The sequence below is a fragment of the Furipterus horrens genome, unplaced genomic scaffold, assembly GCF_987537825.1.
Source record: "Furipterus horrens unplaced genomic scaffold, mFurHor1.1.pri manual_scaffold_5, whole genome shotgun sequence".
In the NCBI taxonomy this organism is placed as follows: Eukaryota; Metazoa; Chordata; class Mammalia; order Chiroptera; family Furipteridae; genus Furipterus; species Furipterus horrens.
In genome coordinates, this window is record NW_028327175.1 from 123,086,180 (window position 1) to 123,108,547 (window position 22,368).

Here is a 22,368-nt window from a genome sequence, read left to right on the forward strand (position 1 = left end):
AGAGGTGACTTACCAGAGCCTGCCGCCCACAGCAGGATCAGGCAGCTCACTGGGAATGTGATCCCAGAGCCAAGCCACCCCATTGGGAGATCCTAGGGCACCTGCTGAGAGAAAGTGAGCCAGGTTAGTGCTGACTCGTGGCCCCACCATCTGCATGATTCTGAGTGCAGACTTCAGAACTCACCTTTCTCCAGACACAACTGTCCCCCCACCCTGGCCATTTGTATCTCTGCCAACATCAAGTCCTCCATGTCCACCAGAGATCTATTTATAATCACAAAACCCAACCCAGATGCACAAAGCCCAGAAAGCCACGAAACACCTGTCCCAAGAGATGCTTTTTGGGAAAAAAATCCCATGGCCTGCTAAGTTTAAGCATCCCTCAAACCTGTGGAAGTTCATAATGCCCATTTGCATGTAAAGGTTCTGATAAGTCCTGCAGTAAGGAAGTATAGTTTTCTTTATTTAACTCAATGATTACCAAATTTATTTCCATACCCGACCTTCATTTTTGCGTGAGTGTCAAAACCCAATTAATCCCTGAAGGATTTACAATTCCTTGAAATATAGTTTGGAAATGCTAACCTGTTTGGCCTTATAGAGCTGGTTAAATAAGTGTTGGTATACCCATGCAATGAAGTACTAGGCAGCCAGTAAAAATGGTGCTGCTGAGTGTGTTAGACTGACTGCATTAACTCCTGTGTCCATGTGACCTTGCAGTGTGCCCACCACCACCACACTCTGGGCAAGGCGCTCTCCCTGCCCTTGGACTCTGGGTTCACCAAGTGACTAGCTTTGGCCAGCAGGATATTAGCCAGGGGAGGCATGTGAGGCTGCCCGGCATGACCACTGCCTCAAGAACGTGCCTGGGCTAGCCTGGTGAGGATGGTGACAGGCGAGTCCCAGCAGTCTCCTTCTGCGTTAGCAACAGGCAGCCGCTCCCTGTCATGTGAGTGAGGTCACACATCAGATGTGTGAGGCCGCCCGAGATCAGCCACACCCAGATGCTGGCCCCGCACACTCGGACTGAGTGTCCCTTACGTGGCCCTGAGGTGCTGTGCCCGTTTGTTACACGGCATTGTTACTGGTCCCCATCAATGCCCCCGACCCAGACATCTAACCCCACAGACGACCCTGCTGTCCTGTAGTTTATACCCATGGAATCCGTGGAATCCTGTACCACCCTTACTGTACTGACGCCATCCCACAAGACGTGACTGGGGAATAAAAATGAGGACACCCAAAAAGAAAACACAATTCAAATCCCCAAATCAAAAGGCCCAGCAATAACCCCACTCACATAGTAATAGCTATTCTTTCAGAAGCTGCTATGAGTACAGGGAGATAAATATGAATTTTATTTACCAAAATAGCAGCACGTTCTATATACGAAAACTTACATTTTAAACTTACTGTATCATTAATATGATTCCACGACACCAAGTTTAGATCCGAAGCACCAGCTCAGCAGGGCTCGGCGGAGTGTCCAGCACTGCATTTTAGCCTCATCTGCTACTTCTGTTACTTTGTTACACACGGGGGTCCTGGGCCCCTCCCGGGAGCACCGCCACTATTTCCCTGGTTACTTCCTTAAATGTAAACACCTGCCTTCATTTACGCCTCATGAACCCTGAGCAAGCTGCTTGACTCCTCTGTGCCTCGGTTTCCATTTCACTGGGAGTGTCGTGAGGATTAAATGAGCTAACAAACGTGGAGACCTCAAGCAGTGACCTGGACACAGGCCTGGCTCGAGTCATGTCACCAGTTATTATCACTAAGGAAAATGCTCAGACGCAGAATCCCACTGGGTCAAGGAGCGTGCCCTTCCCCCACACTCCTGGCACTGGTGCCAAGTGCCCTCTACAAAGCAATGTCCTGCGGCACATTCCCGGGCCACGCAAACACCCGCCCCTGCTCGGGTCTCTGTCCTGGGGTCATATTTAGAAAGGGGGCTGCGGGCCCTCCTCCTGCTACTTAGTAGCTACGTGCTCTTCTGACAGTTACATTGCCTTTCGGGCTTTGGCAGCTTTATCTGCAAGGCGGAAATGACACCAGATCAGGTGGCAGGTGTCCTGCAGAGGGAAGCCAGGTGTGCACTAACAAACTCGGCACAGTGTCTGGAGCACGGGAAGGGCTGAAGGACACAGCAGGAACCCCAAGCCCCCGCTGGAAGCTTTCCAGTGACTCCATCCCACTTGAAGGCTCCACCCCACTGGGCACCTCCCTCTCCCCAGCGCTAGCAGCTGTGCGTGGCGCTCCTGTCACCTGCACACCTTTGCCTTCACTTCCTGCTCCTCTTCAAACACACCGACTCATTTCCACCTCCATACCTTTCCCCTCGCTGTCCCTTTCAATCATATCCCACCCCCCCCAGCCTCTCTCTTATTTATTTAATCACAAGAAATAAATTACCCTCAATACCCCAGTACATTCCCCTATGGAACCACAATGCAACCATCACCATCAGGAAATCAACATGGATGCCTGACAGCCATCTCCTCCATTGACCCTGTTTCCATTGCGCTAATTGCCTCAATAGTGCTGTCAGTCAGGATCTGGCAGTGCCTCTGATTACCATGCCGTCCCAGCGCCAGGCCCTGGCTGCTAAATACACTCTGCTCTGAAAGGACCCAGCGCCCCTTAGAGAAATGGCTGACTCCAAGCCCGCAATTCTAGCTGTGCCAGGAAGGAAAGAAGTGCTTCAAGAACGGTGGGGACACGTGCAAAGGACAATCAGCTGGAACGGGTGCCCAATGGCCCAAATGGGCACAACTGAAGCGTCACAATCACTAAGGTATAAACCACCTGCAACCCTGGGCGTGAGAGCAGGGATGCAGGGGCAGCACTGATTTAGCTCATTTAATTCTCACAACACTTCCAGTGAGATGGAAACCGGGGCACAGAGGGATTAAGCAGCTTGCTCAAGGTTCATGGTGACTAAATGAAGGGGTGGGGGTACCGCTCTTTTCAACAGGGCAGCCTCCGTTGGCCCATGAACCTTGTATTCATTATTTACTAATTTATAAGTCAAAATAATTAACAATGTAATTTTATGTACATATATATGTATATAATTGTACATAACTTTATATGGAGAAACTTGGCAGGTACCACCTCGACCAAGTGGTCAAAGTTACCACCACCAGGAATGGGACAAATCAAGGTCATGAGCTTTCTGAAGCTATGCCCTGAGAGGAGCAGGACATTGCTTCTCTGGTGTTCCTGCCCCAAATTCACAAGTCCCATGGGAGCATCAGACAAACCTAAACTGAGGGGCAGGTTTGCACCCTTCAAAAGTGCCACGGGGGCAAAAGGCACAGGGCGTGTGGGAGAACTGTTCCTTCAGGTGACTGCCATCCCGAGTGCCACAGTTGTCCTGTTCACAGCCGAGTTCTCGTACATACGTTGGTGCCTGGCACATAGCATGGGCTCAGTATATGTCTGTTGACTTAAGTTATTTAGACACAATGTGGGTCTCCTAACAGATTCAACATGGGCCTGGAAAGCAGTTCCTAGGGGAGCCTGGGTGGTGGGTCTGTGACATAATTTTCCTCTGCAAAGTCCCAGTAACTTTCCCTCTACAAGTTCACAGATTCCCATAGCATCCTGTAGCAGAGATGGCAGAGGTGTCACTTAGCCCCAGTTTTGAATAAAGAGAAACAGAGAGGCCAAGCTTCCTGTCCAAGGCCACACAGCAGAGGGCTGTTGTGGTCGAGTCCTCCAAAAGGGTTGACTAAAACATCAGCTGACATCAGTCAGGGCATTATCTGTGATCTGACTTGGAGGGCACTTTCAGATGCACACATTGCACAGAGACATGCATACATGCCACAACCACGCACCAGCTGGCTGCACAGGATGCAGGCGCCGCATTTCAGGGGAAGCCATGGCACAGACGCAGCCAGAAGAAAGGCTGCCCTGAATATAACAGTGAGCAGAGGACAAAGTAAAGGAATTAAAAAGAGTAATTACCAAGTGACCCAGCTCCAGCACATGGGAAGAGGAAACAATTTCAAGTTCGCACCTCAGTCATAGATTCCTGACCTGCTGGAGCTGGGAGACATCTCAGCAGTTGCCTGCCCAGCTCATCTGCCAATCTGGACAGGGGTGCCCTGCAAATACCCCACCTCTGATGAGCTGCGATCCAGTGTCTGCTTGCACGCCTCCACGGACAGGGTGCTCATCCCCAGGTCATGCTGAGCAGAGCTGGACTAGCGGAAGCAGCTTCCTTATGTTGTGCCATGGATTTGTGTAAATAAAATCCTGCTTGTCATCAGTGGATTGAGTGTCGGCCTGCAAGCCAAGTGTTGCTGGTTCGATTCCCAGTCAGGGCACATGACTAGGTTGCACGTCAGGTCCCCAGTTGGGGGCGCGAGTGAGAGGCAACCGCACAATGATGTTTCTCTCCCTCTCTTTCTCCTTTCCCCTCTCTCTAAAAATAAAATAAATAAATAAATTATAAAAATAAAATCCTGCTTGTCAACTACTCACATCATGCTTGACACCTTGCTAAGTGCAGTAGAAGCATTACCATATCGAAACAGCCCAAGAACCCTGCAAGATGGGTTTGTTATCCTCACTTTCCACCCATGGGAACTGAGACCAGAGAGATCCAACAGCTTGCCTGTCAGGTCCCAGTTAATGAGAAGGCAAAGCAAGAGCCAGAACCCCAGTTTGTACACAAGGCACATGCCAATGTATCAATGCCTCCAACTTCTCCCAGAACCACAGGCTGACCCCAACAAGATGACTGAAGTGAGCCAGGAAAAGCGGGCTGTCCCGCTTGTTAATTGCAAACATTGGCTGCCCAAGCCCAGGACCAGAGAGCCTGACTGAGCAGCAGGAAAGGCCAAGGATTTGCATTGTCTACAAACCCCAATGAGCCAGAGGTAAAGCAGCAGCTAAACAAACAAACAAACAAAAAGCCAACTAAGGCCATATTAGCAGAGATATGAGATCCAGGAGAAGGGAGGAGGCGTGCCCAACCACACCTGTGCGCCCCGTTGGCAGAATCCTCTCATGTGAAGCGTGTTGAGAGGAGGACAACTGACACTGAGAGGTCCCCAATCCCAGAGGCGGGAAGGTCTGTGCCCAAAAGGCTCCGTCTCCTCCATCCTGCAGCCTCACCATTCACTTAACATACATACTTACCACGCGCCAATTTCCCTCCACATTTGGTCGTGTTAACTCCTGCAATACTCGGGGCAGCCCTGTGAAGCAGGGGCTGATACTTCCCTGTTTCCAGAGGAGGAGACCAGGGCCCAGGGAGGCGCCAGTGGGAGGACGAGGCGGCCAGGGCCGGAGCCTCAGCGCTTCACCCCTCTCTGGTCACAAGCCAGCGTCCTTCACGCCTGGACACCACTGACCCGTCTGCAGAGCTGACGCAAACTTCAAACCCACTTTCTAGAAAAGTGTAAACACTGGGGTTACATTCCATTGCAGGGGTTCACAGATGCCCCGGAGCCAAGTGAGGACTCCAGGTCAAAGGCCTCTCCTCCTCTGGCAGGGAGCAGATTTTGAGCTGTGGGGACAGGGCTGTGGCAAGCTTTCCCACGGCCCAGCCTGGGGCTGAGAGAACAATGGGGTGGGGGCCGCGGGGGGAGTGAGCAGCTGCTGCGGACACGCGTCGCCGTCTCTTCTCCACGCTGCAGGCAGAGTCACCTTTGAACCAGGCCATGAACTGCCTGCTCGCGTCCTTTGCTGGCCTCTGGCTCCTAACGGGTGTCTTCACCCAGGGGGTCATGGCCCCCCCAAGAGGAGCATCCCTGACTCAGAATGCAGTCCAAGCCCGTGAGTGACAACGGCCAATCCAAAAGGGTGTGCTGTGCCATTCCACTTATGCAGCATTCTGGAAATGACAACACACAGAAATGGGGAGCAGACTAGTGGTTGCCGGGGGTGATGTGGGGGCAGGCAGGGAGGTCGGTGTGGCTGTAAATGGCAACACAGGGGTGGACCCTTGTGACGACAGAACAGCTCTGCATCTTGACTGGTGGTGGGGACACAAAGCTGTTTCTGTGATAAAAGTGCGCACACACGGAGCACAGGAAAGCAGGGGCAGTCTGAACACGGCCAGTGGATTGTGCAGATGCCAGTGTCCTGGTTGTGATAATGCGCCATAGTTTTGTGAGATGTTACCCTGGGGGAGCCCGAGAGTACAGGGGATCTCGCTATATTATTTCTTACTCATGAGTCTACAACCATCTTCAAATTAAAAGTCTGAGAAAATAAAATACCCAAGCCCCCTGCCACACATACAGTGTCCCTCCTACCCCCTCTCCCTCCCCACAAGTCTTGGGTCCCTCTGGCCTCTGAGCACCGACACACTCCCAGTCCTTTGTCCCATGCAGGCTTTCCACGCAGAAACCCCATCATCTAAGGAGGGCTCCCCTGTTACTTCTTCTCACAGCACCCTGTTTTTTTCAGTCATGTACTTACCACCGTCTCTAATCATATCTGAGGTTGCATGTGTGAATGTTTGTTTTATTTCAGGACGTAGCTGGCAAAGAGAAAGATGACTGCAAAAAAATTTCAGTTTCCCCAGATCAAAACATGTCATAAAAAAAAAAAAAAGAAAGCAAAAGACTAGAAAAAGGTAGCAATCTACACGACAGAGGGTTAATGGCCTTTAAGAAAAAAAAGGCAAAGGACATAAATGGCTCACTAAAGAAGTGCTCTGCGTTGCCACAATAAGAAGTAGCCCTTCTCATTCTGCTGCCAGTTCATGAAGTTGGGAGTGTGAAAGATAACCTGTAACATTTAAATGGTTTCTTTGTCTATATATGTATTTGAGAATGCACGCCCCACGAGGGCAGAGCTTTACGTCTGCCATGGGGCACTGCTTCCTCCCCAGTGCCCGACCCGTGCCTGACGCACACAGAATATGTGCTCAATGGACAGCTCTTAAGTGAATGGTTGGTTAAACTTCAACAATAACAAATTCAATAATCTATCTTTAAACACAGGTCTATACCAAACCTTTGCCAATAATAACTGCTATGCATATATATATAGTTCTTATTATGTGCCTGGCATGTCCTCAGTGCTTATATTAACCAGTTTGGTTCTCACAACTGTATGAGGTAGATGCCACTAAAATCCCCATTTCACAGGTGAGGGGACTGAGGCACAGAGAGGTCAGAGCACTTGCTTGTGGTCACAGAGCTGGGACTGGAATGACAGCTGAGCCAGGAAGACGGCAGAAGCGCCTGCAGTGGGGAAACACTCCTGCCGGCAGAGAAACACATTTCACTCACTTTTTTTAATTTGGGGGGAGGTGAGTGGTGAGTCTTGAAGTGTCAAAAGCCAGCAGCCTTTGGAAGTGACCAACGAGGCTCTTCCTGAGCCCAGAGAGAGTCACAGGCTTCTTGTTCCTCATCTTGAAGGGCTGGATCAGCAGACAGGATGCAGGCTGGCAGCCCCGTGACAAGAGGTACGTGGAAAGGAGGCCAGTGACACTGCAGAACCTCCCCTGAGAGCTACTGATTCCTGAAGCTCCACAGTCATAGACCAGCCTGGAGCCTCCTCTGGCCTCCGAGACAGCGGGGCCGCGATGGCAGGGGGCCAGGGACACACTTCCCTGAGGCAGCCGCCTTCCCAGAACTGCTGCCTGGCTGGCGTTCCCAGAACCAGCAGCCACGTCAGTAACCCAGCCCGGGATGGTGAGGCAGGCCAGGCCTGGGCCCCAAAATGGCCTGGGCTCTGCACCTGCCCCACCTGCACCCCTGTGAGTGACAGGAGAGGCGGCGGCAGGTTGGGGGTGCTGCTGCCAGGAGCAAGGGTCAGTGACCTCAGCCAACAGAGCCCACTGGGCTCCCACGGACCCACTGTGTGCTCCAGGTCCTCACCTACTCATTCATGCCCTTGTGATTTCTTGTTACAGGTGGTTTCTGAGCACCTACTATGTGCCAGGTACTACGGATGCGAAAAAAGGCCATTCATTCATTCATTCCTTTCCTTCTTCTTTCCTTTGACAAACACTTGAGAAGTTACTGAAAGGTTTGAGCACAGATGTGACATCATGAGACTTTTCAAACCATCCCCCTGGCCGCGTGGCATGAAGGCCTGTGGGGTCAAGGGCAGAAGCAGGGACCAGTGAGGAGGCTACTGCACTGGCCCAGGCAGCAGGTGTGGACTCGCACGGGGCTGTGGGGCAGGGCTGGTAAGAATGGCTTGGATTCTAGATGTCTGACGGTAGAGCCAACAGGGTCTGCTGACAGAATGGCATTTGGTGGGGGGGTGGGGGGGTGAGAGGAAAAGAGGATGAATGAGGCCAGAGCCCCTGAAAGGATGGGGTGGAGTGGACCATTGGAGGAATCAGTGCGAGGAAGAGGCGCACGGATAGCCTGGGGACGACACCGTCAGAAAGCGTAAGAGGCCGTTAGGACGCAGCTGTTGGTGAGCACGCACGCTGCTCCTCGCGGGGAGTGGGGTGGGGTGTGGGGGAAAGGCCCACAGAGGGCACCCTGGGCTCCCTGAGGGCAGAGACCGTGTCTTGTCCACATAATCTCAGCACCGAGCCCCGTGTCTGGCAGAGCGGGCACTCAATAAACGGTCACATGTACCCCGCTTTAGCCCCACTGCTGCAGGTGCACAGTGCTTCCTCGGCCCCATGCACTGTTCCAGACACTTGAAGCCCCCCATGAGGTGACTACAATTATTAAACCCATTTTACAGACCCTGAAGGATCCCGAGAGAGGAAGGACTGGCGGGGAGGGCACGAAAAGAGGAGTGAACAGCAGGGAGGAGGGAGGGCACAGCGCAGCCCCCATCGCAGATGAAGGCCCTTGGCTGCAGCGATGGGTAAGAGGGAGCGATGAGAGCAGAGAGGCCGGCAGGGCCAGCATGTCTGCCAGGCATGGTAAGCAACTGCGGCTCCATCCCCAGGGCAGTGCAGACGCTGAAGGCTAGTCAGCAGGAGAGGCGCTGCTTTCCAGAAATCCCACCCAACCTGTGCGTGCCGACGACAGCAGGGCAAGAGGGGGCAGCCACGAGAGGACAGGGTGCAGATCCAGCCCTGCTCGGGAGGCAGACATGGCAGAGCTTGGTGACGGCCGGTGCTGGGCAGCTCAAACTGGGGAGGTGGCCTTGGGCAGACAGTGGTGCTGGGCAGGGGAGCAGGCTTGCTGGGAGAGACCACGCACTCCGCCACATGCGACACAGTGACTTCATGTGGGTGGTGGGCCCTGGGAGCCACCCAGGAGGACATATGTTCTGCTGGCCTGTTCTCAGGAGGACGGCTTGGGCTGGAGACAGATTTGAGGGTCACCAGCTGTGGCTGAAATCCAGGGGTTGTGCACAGTGAGACACGACTTTATCTGGGAGGAACGGGAGAGGGCTGGGAACTGTGGCCTCCTTCAGGGCACATGGCCAGGCTAGACCCCTGGAGGAAGGCACCATCTCGGGGACAGGGTGGCCTCTGTGCTAATGGACACTTTATGGCAATGTGTACACACTTGTGTGGGCTGTGGACACGTTGAATCCAAGAGGCCAATGCGGCCCCTGGGAGGTACCCAGGCAACTCCATCTGGGGTTCTGGAAGCCGCGGCCACCTGCAGAAGGCGCCGGAGGCCCCAGGGAGGGGGCTGAAGCTGAGGGGCCTGAATCCGGACCCCACCTGCTCAGGAGCAGAGCTGACCTCCGACCTCCATCGCTCTGCAAACCCTTCTCTTGCTCTGTGTCTCTGCTCAGCACCTGCTCCCTGCAGCATGTCACACACACACGCTTCCTGTTCATTGTCCAAGTGTCCGCCGGAGCCCAGAGCCCAGGACAGTGCCCAGCACAGCGTAGGGGGAGGGGCACAGATACCTGCTGAACCGGGGAGTGAGTGAAGAGACCCTCCCTGGCTGTGTGCAGGGGCCCGGTCCGCTGGCATTTTCTGCCTCTGGCTGCTGGATAAACACTGGCCAGCTCCGGCTCAGAGTCTCTGTAATACCCCAACGCAGGCACCGATGGGGCACCCTGGGACAGCTAACCCCCAGGGAGCGCCTAACGTGGGCATTACCATGATTGTTACTCGCTTCCCTGCAGAGCAGACACATGACGTCAGGACTCAGGCACTGATTAGATTCTGGCTGTGTTAGGAACAGTCACAACTGTTAGTGGGCCTCAGAAACCACCATAATGGCCCCTGCGTGTCCCCAGTCCCCCAAGCCAATAGACACCATGGGTTGGTTCTCTAATTGCTCTTCTGCCCATGGGTTCCATCCCTTTCCAACCAGATGAATACGGCAGGTACATTATTACCATTCCTTTTGTAGACATGGCAAAACTGGAGCCCAGGAAGGTGCAGAAACCTGCCTAAGGATGCACAGCTGATAAGTGGTAGGCCTAGGCCTGGCTGGTGTGGCTCTGTTGGATTGAGTGGCAGACTGAGAAACAAAAGGTCGCCGGTTTGACCCCCCATCAGGGCAGATGCCTGGGCTGTGGGCCGGATCCCCAGTTGGGGGCATGAAAGAGGCAATGACTGATGTATCTCTCACACATTGATGTTTCTCTCCATCTCTTTCTCCTTCCCTTCCCCTTTCTCTCAAAATAAATAAACAAAATCTGTTTTAAAAATAGGGCTGGAACCCTGGCTGTTTGTAGCTCAGTGGATTGAGCGTCGGCCTGTGAGCCAAGTGTCACTGGTTCAATTCCCAGTCAGGGCACATTACTAGGTTGCACATCAGGTCCCCAGATGGGGGCTCGAGTGAGAGGCAACCACACAGTGAAAAAAAAAAAAAATGGGGCTGGGATTCAAACCTAGACTTTCTCGCACAAACTTGGTCCTGTTACACATCTCTGTTTGCTCCTGCAGCAAATCCCTGTGAAAAATGTGGCCAAACCTTCCCCCTGCACAGAGGGGGGAACCAAGGCTCAGAGGGGTTCAGAAACAGTCCCAAGGTGATGACGCAGGAAGTGGCCGAGCTAGAACTTGGCCTCCGTCCTCTGTGCCCAGTTCTCACCAGTGAACTTGTCTCAACAGTAACCAGGACTTTGCCCCCAGGCAAACCCAAAGCCAGTAACACGTCAGCACTGATTAGAGCTTCCTGTTCATTTTCTGTCTGCAGACAGGCTGGGGGGGTGGGGGGGACACTCTCCCTCAAGTTCTGCTTGTAGTCTCACCCCAGACCATTCCTGGCAGTCAGAGATGCACAGTGGTGTGGCGTCACTCGTGTGGGCAGGGACTCCAGGGCATCTGAGACATGGAGCATAATTCTGGGCCTGAGTGTGCGGGCCCCGCCTTGACTGTCTGGGAGACCTTGGCGAGCTGGGGTCCTCCCAGAGCCTCAGTCTCCTCATCTGTGAAGTGCGGGAAGAATCTCCTGCCTCACGTGCGGCTGCAGGGAGGCAAACAGGCCATGGCCGGGTGGAAGGGGCCTCAGACAGCACTGACGGAGCAGGTGGCAAAAGCTCATCCCTGAGCACCAAGTCAACTCTCTGAGACCCTGAGTAAATGACAGCTGCTGCGACAACACAGACAGGTCCCACGAGCACAAGCTGAGCGAACAAAGGGCAATGCTGACTCCACTTACATAAAGTTCAGAAGGAGACAAACTGATCAGGAGAGGGTCTCGAGGTGGGGTCAGGAGGTAACTTTCTGGGGGGCTGGCCATGCTTTGTTTCTTGACTGGATAACACATGCATGTGTTCACTCTGTGAGAATGAATGAAGCTGTGCACTTGTCTGCATGTTCGTGGCAATAAAATGGAAAAAAAAAAGATGCACAAGAGGGAAGAGATTGTCGTGGGCAATCTAGGGTATTGGGTTGTGTCAACAAATGATCTCAGGGCTGGAAGGATCCCCAAAGACTCTTAGTCCACTCCCGATGCTACTTCAGGCTCCCCTAGGCCTTTGAAAGGGGCTATCTACCCTCTGCATACCTGCCTCCAGCACAGGACACTCGCTGCCTCAGGGGGCAGCTCCCAGCCCTCCGCCTCCTGCTATGAAGGCCACAGAGTCACCACCTCCAGAGTCAATTCCAACACCTGCGGTAAGGCAGACCTGTGACAGCAGCGAGGAGAGCGGGGACGGGTGGTGAGCGCCGGTCCCAAAGGGCAGCTGCACCCTGTGTCAGCGGTCTGCCCAGGGGCACGGGCATCACTAGGCCTTTTGATTTTTCAAAAGAAACCAGAAATCCAGACTTCTATGTGTTATCTTGATTTTTAAGTGTTGGAAAAGAGTTCAATATTGAAAAACCACACCCACGTGTGTGGTCCCTCTTCGGCTTAGTTTCCAGCTGGTGTCCTGAGATGCCAGGAGAGCCCAACAAGCGGAAAGGGGCAACAGGTGGGACCCCACACCTTCCCTGAGCACCAGCACCCCTGACGGCGAAACGCTGCTTTTCAAATGTTCCCTGCCTTCTGTCCCTGCTACCTCTTGCTCACTATGGGATGCTGGTTGCTATGGTGATGAGAAATGGGGGGAGGGGGAGACCTGGAGACACCCCATTGCCTGTTCTGTGCGGCTGAGTAGCATCATGGTATCAGTGAGGATTCCAAAACTTCTGCAAGCCCCACTGCCTTCCTCCTCAGTGGGGGGAGGACAAGGGGCCCAGAGCAGTCCTTACAAATCCTGCATCTCTCTCACCCCTGCCCCACCTGTCCCCAAATGTGCCACCCCCTCCCCGACTTTTGCACTTCACTTGGGCCGGTTGCTCTGCCTCGCAGTGCCCTCCTCCTGTGTCACCCCCTCCGGTCATTCCTGGTCAAACCCTGCTCTTTCCTCAGCCCACCTTAGTGCCGCCTGTCCCTCTGTCCCGACATCCTTTCCATTCTCAGTAACTGAGCTGCGCCCATCACTTCTCTCCCTTTCCAGACTGAAAAGTTCTTCCAGGCCTACCAGGGACTGGGTCTTACTCCTGTTCCTCTGTGGACAGGAAGGCAGCCAACCAAAGGTGGCCAAACTGAAGACATCGGCTGTCTCATTGTGGGTACTTTCCCACCTCCAGGCTTTTGCAGGTGCTGTTCTTACTGCCTGGAATGCTGGCTAATATTTATATCCAATGAGCAATATGCGTACAGGGATGTTCACCATGCTTTTTGTATTCACTATTGTAGTATTTTCACAAAAACCCAGAGAGAAGGGCAAAGCAGGCCATATCCTTATTTTATGGATGAGGAAATGGAGGCCTAAACAGGAAATAACTTGTCCAAAACTACAGAGTAAGTGGGTTGAAGAGCTGAGACTGAGATGTGAGTTTTGTTTTCTTTTAAATTCATCTGGCTACAAGACTGGGGTAAAATAAAAGTCCTACAACCTTAGAGTTAAAGAAAATAAAATAAAGAATTGGAAAATTAGTCAAGAAAAATGCAAATAAAGATAACAAATATAGGGATATTAATACTAACTAAAATGGAATTTAAGGCGTCAAAGTATTAAATGAGAGAAAGGTGGCTGTTTAATGCTGATAAGAGGAGCAGATGACCAAGAAGGTATAAAAATCATAAACCCTTCTTCTACTGACATACAGTAGTATTCTATTTATATGCATCTAATAACATCTTTGAAAAGAAAGCAAAATAAGAGAGAAGGCCAAAGAGAAGAGATCTTCTATCATAGTGGGAGATAAGTCAGGTAGACAAAAACCACATAAAAACATAGTAAATACAAATGCTATAGTTAGTAAGCTTGATCTACTAGACATATTTCTAGAACTTTACATCCAATAGAAAATATGTCTCCTTTTAAATGCAAGAGGAACATGCAGAAAAATTAACCAGAAAATCTCACAAAGAAAATCTCAACAAATTCTCCACCTTAATATCAGAAAGGCCACAAATATTGACCACAATGCAATAAATTTAGAAATCAACAGAAAAAACTTTCAAAAATTCCATCCACCTTGAAACGTTTTAAAAACATATACACTTTCAGACAAAAGGGTAACTGTAAACTATTTTAGCTGTGAATGAAATTGTGTAACAAGATCTGTGGAATAAAGACAAAATAGTACTCAGAGAAAAAAAATATAGCCACTAGCCTGAAGATTTATTAGAAATTAAGAAAGACTGAAAAAATAATTGTTAGTCTCAAGTAATCTCAGAATGGAAGAAACTTTGATTGACAGGAGCTCATGAAGAAGAGAGACCTGGAGGTTTTAACAGACAAGCCCAACAGAATCCCTAAGTGGATGTAGCTGCTATGAAGCATAATATCGGGTTGCATCAACAGAAGTATGGGCTCCAGATCCAAGGAGATGACAGAGTCCCTCCTCTCTGACTGAGCAGGCTTTGTGGGAAGTAATGGGTTTTACGTGAGACTCTGACCAACTGGATCATGTCCAGAACTAGATTGAACTCTACAACTCCCCGAGTCAGGAGGATGATTAAAAGAACTATGGTTGTGTAGTCTGAAAAAGAGATGTATTGGGCTGTCGTTTGAGGGCGAGAGTTACCACCTCCAACGGCCAGAACCAGAGCCAGTAAGTGAAAGCTCCTGGAGAGCTAATTTGGCTTCATCTCAGGAAAGATCCCCCAGTCAGAGCTGCTGAGCTATGGAAACTGCTTCTGGAAGCCTGTGCTCCATTATGACAGGCAAGACTGTCAGGAGGCTCTGGCTCTGTGGGCCCAGAGATCTGGTGCCTTTCCTCTCTGGAGAAGATCCGTTTCCTCTTCTGAAAAGGCTGCTCCAAGAAAACCTCAGGCCTTCCTCCATTCTACAAATTCATTCTCAGTGACTGTGCTCCCTTATTTCCGACCAAGAAATTCATTTCTCTTAAACCCTACTCCTCACGGGGGTGTGACTCAGAGCACTGGTTAAGTGAAAACCAAAGACGTCCTGGTCAGCAGCCCTGGGTTTGAATCCAGACCACCCCTTCCGCGTTGTGTCACCAGGTGACGCTCTACCACGAGCCTTGGTTTCCTCCTCAGGGAAACAGGAAGGCACCCGGTCACGCACCCGACTTCCCCCAGCATAGTGCCTGATTCAGAGTTGGGCCTCCACCGGCGCTGGCCCCTCTCTGCTCCCCTTCCGTGCCTCCTCTGCTTTGGTGTGTCCTCGCTGTCTGACCCTGGGGAGCGTGCTCATTGGTACGTGATCTTTAAGCTGACTCACACAATGACTGGGTCACCTGCAACACCAGTCCTAGCCTGACCACATCCATAGGGCTGCTGGGCTGACCCACGGCAGGCGGCACACCAGCAATGACTAAGGCAGCATGTGGGCCTTCAGCATTGGAGCCCTGTTTCCGTTATGTATGTTAACACAGTGGTGAAGACTGAGGACTCTGGGGCTGCCGGGTTCACAGCCCTGCTCTGCCACCATCCAGCAGTGTGACCCTGGGCAAGTTAGTGGACCATGCTGTGCCTGTTTCTTTGCCTGTAAAATCTGGATAAGAGCAGTTCCTATTTTGCAGGGTTAATCTACAAGTTGAATGAGATAATGCAGGCACCTGGCTCCAGCTTCCCTCCCTGACCTAAGTTCCTACTCCTCTCAGCCTTGCTCAGTTCCATCCAACTGCACCAGCTTTCTTGTGGGGTCAAATGCACCAAGCTTGTTTGCACCTGCAGTTCTCTGTAAGGAACACTCTTTCCCCTGATGTCCATATGTCTCTTTACTTCAGGTTTTAGCTTAAAAATCACTTCCTCGGAGTCACCTCACCCACTAGACTGTCAGCTCCATAAGGACCCTCATTGGCTGCTGTGTCCCTAGCCGCTGGCATGTTTGCTGAGTGAATGTAAGCCATGAGCCCAGGGCTGGCACTCAAGACTTATTACTTTTAGCTTGTAAGCAGCTCTGCAGGCTGGATGGAGGCTGTTAGTTCCTTGATACATCCTCTGCTCAGAACTACACACCCTCCCCTCAGGAAATCTGTTCCACCAAACCCTTGAGGACCATGCTCTCCTGCCCTGACCAGGACCCACATCCTCCCTCTTTCTGGGAGGGAGGAGAAGGGCACTCAGATGCTGGCCCAGCTGGTGACAGTCCCCAGCAAGTCACAGTGCCCAGGCCTGCGTTAGCCCAGACCCTGGACTTCTTAAGCAATCTCCAGGATGTGAGGAGGCCCACGGGGGCCCTAGAGTGAGAATGAGTCAGCCGGAGCCAAACCTGAAACCTCAGTGGCATCACCACTTCTTGGAAGGCACAGACACGCACGTGCTGCATGGGTGGGAGCCGTGGCTGGAAGTGGGTGCGGGGTGGACAAGACCCTCTCTACTGTGGTCCCCTCCACCTGGCCATTCTTCCAGGCCTCTGCCCCTTGTCTTTCCAATGCCCCTCCTCAGAGAGGCCCCCGACCCGCCTCCACCCTGCTTCACTTGTCCTCCTAGCACTGTCACTTCCTGACAGGATACGGCAGGTCCACATCCTCTCATGTGAACTCCTGGGGGTCAGGCGTGTTTCAGAATCCAGAATCACTGCGATTATAGAAAGCTCATCTTGCATACATACCAGCAGACGGAAGCACCCCTCTCCCCACATGTCCAGAGCAGCACCCCGCGGTCCATCACATGAATATCTCTGCAGGACAGACGCGCACTCATTCCGAGGAGAAATAAGACCCCAAAGAGCCTTGTGGTTAGTTCACGTCAGGTCGTGCTCCTAACTGAGTTATAAAAAAACTTTCCATTTTCAGAGCTCATGGATTTCAGAATTATAGCTAAGGGGTGCAGATCTGTATGTATGTACTTGTCTGTGTACTGCCTGTCTTCTCAACTAGAACTTCAGCTCCAGGAGAGCAGGACTCTGTCCAGTGCCCCGTCAGTAGCACCTGGCACAGAGCCTGCCACATGTAAGTGCTCAATAAACATGGGAGAAGAAATGAGTGGGGAAGCCGGGCGCTGGACATGAAGGAGCGACTCTGTCCTAAACGGGGAGAGAAAGAGCAATCTCTGAGCCATGGGCAAGGTGCCTATAAAAATTATCTCATGAATATCCCCCAAACACCCATGTTACTGACAAGCAAACTGACGCTCAGAAAGGTTAAGCAACTGCCTCCCAATCACAGGTAGGAAGCAGGAGGCTCACATTTGAACCAGGGGCCTCTGTCCTCAAGCCCTTCCCTGTGCCTCTAGCTCACAGAAGCAGAGTGACTTGCTGGAAATCACACAACAAAGCAATGGGGATACAGCCCATTTGATGCCAGCTCCTGCAGGACCCTCCAGCCAGCGCTGGGTTCTCCCAACCACACTCCTGCAAGGGCAAGTTCATACAACATCCCAGCAAGCCACTGGCCTCTCTTCTAGACTAGCCAAGGGAAGTCTGCTCAAGTGTGACCAGGCATGACTCCACAGTGCTGGCCATGAGCAGTGCTGAGAAAGCTGTTCCTCTTGATCCCCCCAGCAAACTGGAACAGTGGGAAAAAAACACAGGCTGGGAAGAAAAGCAGGTTCAGAACCCTCCCTCCGCCACTCCTTAGTCAAGGCCACCACACGCATCTCCGGTTTTCGGTTTCCTCACCTACAAAATGGGCAGACTAAGCCCCATCTAAGGGGGTTCATTTATTTAACAAATACATAGTACTTACTCTGTATCAGGAATTGTTCTGAATGCTTGGCACTTATTAAGTCATTTCATCGTCACTACAATGGTATAAAGTAGTCACTATAATTTCACAAATGTGGAAACTGAGGTCCTGAGAAGTCAGCGACTTAGTAAGTAGCAAAGCCAGCCTTCAAACCTGGGCAATGTGGCTCCAGAGCCCATGCTCTCACCCTCCAGGCTAAACTTCTTGACAGACGACAGTAAGACATGAACGTTTAGTGCGGATATACTTTTTTTTTTTTTTTCCCCATGTCTCCAAGGCATGAACCAGGCATGGGCACAAACCAAAAGCCAACCTGGGATAAACAAGGAGTTACTTTGTCCCTGGCTGATATGAGATTAGAAGTGTGGATATACTTTGTGTTGGAAATTGTGTTAAATGTTATAAAACATGATGCCATTAACCCTCTTCAAAGCCCAATTTTACAAACATGAGGAAACTAAGCACCCAGGGATCTTTGGTTCCCAGCTCCTCCCAGGTACATGGAAAGCAACTGGGGGCAGTGAGCTGTTGATCCCAAACCCTCTCCTCCATCCTGGGGCGGGGGGCAGAGGGTAATGGATGAGAAGGGGTCCAGGAAAGATTCTGTTCTCGCTCCTGACACCTCACCTCAGTCCTTTCTGAATCTGAGCATCAGGAAACTGAATGCCTTAAGGGACGACCTTCCCACCCGGCCTGGGCTTTCTGGAGTCCTGGCTGGTGCTGCACAGAACACATCAGCGCCCAGTCACTGCCCGGACTGGAAAGCTCAGGTCATCCCAGATCTGCTGGTAAATGGGTGTGCTGTAACCAGGGCGACTCACTAGTGTTTTCCCCTGCTGCCTTCCTATGGCCTCCCTCCAGATTCCACTCCGGAGGCCGGGTGGGGCCCAAGAATAAGCTCAGGCAAAGGGAGATCACACCAGCCTACTCCTCAGCATGGCATTCGAGACCCTCTACGACATCGCCAAGGCCACCTTTCCATCCTTCTCTGGCCTCTCCTCACTCCCTAGCACCACCTGCCATGCCTTCCCTCTTCCCAGCCTTTGTCCGTGCTGTTCTGGCTGCTCAGCATACCTTTGCCCCCTCTTCTCCCCTCCACCCCAAGCTCCACTACTCCTCTTCCAAGGGAAGGCCAAGGGTCCCTGCTCCGTGAAGCTGGCTCACTGCCCTTGAAAAACTGATCACCTTAAGGCGCTCCCCTCCCCGGGGGCACCCGGCAGGAGCCCTGTGAGTGCTGGTAAGGGAGGGAATGCTGGGCTGGTCGCCTCCAGTCCTCGCCTCAGCACCCTCCTCTGCAGTCAGGCTGGATTAGCTGAGTCCAGGGGCCTGTGCAGGACTCTGGAATGCCCTGACCGTGTGGGACACCCTGGCCAAGTGGACACCCGAGCCTCAGTTTCCCCAACAGACTTTAGGATTTTAATAAAGGCACCAATGTCCCAGCAAATGCTCCAGCTCCTAAGGGGCCACTCGTAGGGGAGGAGCTGCAGGGGCCACAGCTCACAGAGGACTGGGCACAGGCAGAGACTAGGATTCAAGCAGAATCAGTGCTGGCCTGGGGTGATCTGTGAACCCCAGCATTGGCCACCAGCCTGCTGATGGCCAGTCTCTCCTGATTATAGGAAATTCAGATTTTGGTTTTGGTTTTTAAATCCAGATTCCTTGATTTACTGAACTTGAATATCATGGAAGGGAGTCTGCAGTTTAGTCAGATCCCCTGGAGAACTCGTTTATGGGGTAGCTTGACAAACATCGTTGACAGGTGGAGGGCAGCTGGCTCTGCCGGCAAGAGTGCCTCAGTTCCCATCCTGATCCACACTTGCCAGGCGGGCCTCGCCCTGGGCACGTCATTTAAGCTGCCCGTGCCAACAACAGCTGAAACACGGCCATACGACAGCACCAACCAGAAAGGTTATTCTGAGATTTAATTCAGAATACTTTCAGTGTTCGGAATAGAGACTGTACAAAATAAGCCCCAGAATAGTATCCCTAGTATTGGGTCCATCTAATAACATTCAAATAAGAAGGCCAAGTGTGGAAAGGGCCTTATTTCCTCAGATTCTTTGACCTTGTATCCAACTACACAGTTTCAGAACTGTCCCACTCTTTCTCTGCCCACAACCCTCATCAACACCCAGAGACGGGCCCTTTATGACCCAAGACCTGTGCCACCCCACGCTCTCCACACTCCAAAGCCCTCGAGAAGCCGTCCCCGCTGACGTCTCAGACAGCAAGAGTTTGGGGGCTCCGGGCTTCTGAGTACCTTGGGGCCAGCCTTCCTTCCCAGCTCCGCGCCGCGGCTGCCCGGGGCTCTGTGCACCAGGCCGGCCGCTACCCGAGCGCGTGTTGGAGCGGTGCCGGTCCCCGCGCCTGGTCCCTGAGGCGGCCCAGCACTTCCGGGACGATGACTTTGTGCTTCGCACGAACCCCCGCCTCCGCCCCCGCCCCGCACGAACCTCCACCTCTGCCCCGCGCGAACCCCGCGTCCCACCTGCGCACTCGGGTCCATTCCACAGCCGGCGCCGGACGGGGAAGCGGGGACCCCGGGGCGCTCAGCCTGCAGCGCGGCGCGGGGCTTTCCAGGGGCGGGATCGACCCCTCCGGCCATCCTGCGCCCGCCCCCAGATTTGCATGCGGCGCCCCGCCCTCCGAGGGCGCGGATCACCCTCCCTGTCGCTCGCCCTCCGCCCTCTTCCAGGCCCCGCCGATGACTTCTCCTGGGGCCCACCCCCTGCTCACCATCTCCCCGCAGCAGCCGGAGGTCACGCCCCGCGGAGAACCTGCAGTACTTCCCCGGTGCCCTCAGAATCAAAGCCCGACATCTCCCGACGAGGCCGCGTTCGGTCTGGCCGGCCCCTGCGCCCCCTCCTGCTGCCCTTCCTGCCCAGACGCCCAGGTCCCCTTGCGGAGCGGGCAGCAGTGCGTTCAGGGCTGAGGGGTTGGGTAACTATAATTCTTCCCCCCTTCCCAGCAGCCTAACAAGTGCCAAGTGCCAATCTGTGTTCAGTCCTCCCGCAAACATTTACCGAGCGCCTGCTATGCGTATGTTAGGCTCCAGAAAAATTAGAGAGTGAAACAACCCTTCAATCACTAACTAGTACAACCTGACAGGCCCAGTGCTGACGGCCTGCATTAACTCCTTTAGTCCTCACAACTACCCCGTGAGGGAACTCGATTACAGAACCTCCGAGGGGAAACTTGCTCAGAGTCACGCAGCAGATGTGTCATTCGAACCCAGACTCCATAGACCACTAACCGCGGGACACCATAAAAGCCCTGATGCAGCCAGAGGTAGGAAGAACACTGAATGGATAAAGTATTTCAGGTAACAAGAGGTCCCAAGAAGAAAGTAAAAAGAGAGGGACCTATTAGGCCAGGGGGTCGGGTGGCTTGAACGTATCCTTGAAGAAGAGACTTTGAGCTGAGAACCTGAAGAGGATGTGGGGGAGACTAGTTTTGGGAGGGAGTACAGCAAGTGCAAAGGCCCTGGGGTGGGAACCAATTTAGCATGTTGTGGGAATTGCCTGAAGGCCAGGTTGGTGGAGGACCTTCAGGAGGGAAGAGCAGAAAGAGGTGAGGCAGGAAATGTGCAGACTCAGGCTCAGCAGTGCTGGGGACCCAGAGAGAATTCTGACCCCACCTTGCCCTCAAAGAGTTCCTGGTCTGAGAATGGAAGCAAATCTCTTGGAACCAAGGGGGGCTAAATGGGGGTGCTGTGGTGGAGAGTGAGCCAGGGAAGCAGCAAAGCTTCTGGTGCCAGAGGCAGGGAGGGACAGTACTTCAGTCTTCTTTCATTATTCTTCAAACACTTATTATTTCTTGGCCTTACTTTGTGCCTAACTTGTTACAAGTGCTAAGGATGCAAATATGAAAATATGGAACAGACATGGGTCCTGCCCTATGAGACCTTACAACCAAGTGGGCAAAACAGCCACTGACCCTCAAGTACATGACAGTACAATGGACTCAGTCTCCAGGAGTAGTCAGGGGTGGCTTCCTGAAGGAGGCGGCTTCTGATGGATGCCTCCAAGGGTCAGTGGAGAAAAGGGAGGGAAAAGGAAATAGGTGTTCAGGTGGAGAGGACTACAGGAGCAAACACTTGGAGGTGAGCTATGGTGGGGTGGGAGGGGCACTGGAAAAATGACATTATTCAACATCTATTTATTGACACCTCCATGTGCCAGGTCCTGAACTGGGGCCTGGGGAGAGTGAAAAATAGATGCAGCCCCTGCTTTCCTAGCCTTTGGGGCCCTGGCAGGTAAACAGACACAAGCAACTGAGTGTAATGAACTCTGTGATGGGGCAGCAGAGGAGACAAGAGAGGGGCCTTAGGAAGGACCCGGGAGCTTGGGCTTCCAGACAAGGTTTGAATTGCACCAGTCAGGTGGGAATTCCACATTCACATTGGATATGAAGTTTACCAAGCCCACACTCAGCCAGCTCCAGGGGGTTTCTTCACTGAGAAGGGTTTGTTTCTGCCTAGAAAACTCACAGTCACACTCACCCACATATACACTCACTCACATTCACACTCACCTGTCCAAACACCTTCACACTTCCACTACACACCCATGTACTCACACACACTTGCACTCATATACTCATATATCCACACACATTCACACTCATTCACCCCTCTGTTTACATTCATCACACTCAGTCCTTACATACCACACACATTCATAGTCACTCCCACTACCCACACCCCCTCGCATGTTCACCCTTACACTCACACATCCACATACATTCACACTTACACACGGACTCAAACTTATACACTCTCACATGCACCCCTCCCTTTCACACTCACACTCCCTCACACACCCAGGGTCACACCCACACAGGCAGTATTTGAGCCCAGACAGTTTAGAATGAACACCACGGGCTTCCCTTTGTAAAGAAGAAATCTTCTTTCCTCCAGTCCT

At 52.5% G+C, this 22,368-nt stretch overlaps 1 protein-coding gene and 1 pseudogene across 1 annotated transcript in view; both read right to left on the minus strand.

The window, feature by feature from the left end:
- Positions 1-20,061, minus strand: part of LOC150009727 (interleukin-4 receptor subunit alpha-like) — a 43,244-nt gene extending 23,183 nt beyond the window's left edge. The window contains 2 exon segments of the mRNA XM_090279388.1: positions 14-101; positions 19,935-20,061. Coding sequence (XP_090135514.1) covers positions 14-83 — 70 coding nt within the window. The 5' untranslated portion in view covers positions 84-101; positions 19,935-20,061.
- Positions 17,711-17,811, minus strand: LOC150009728 (small nucleolar RNA SNORA48; annotated as a pseudogene).
- Positions 20,062-22,368: the final 2,307 nt, after the last annotated feature.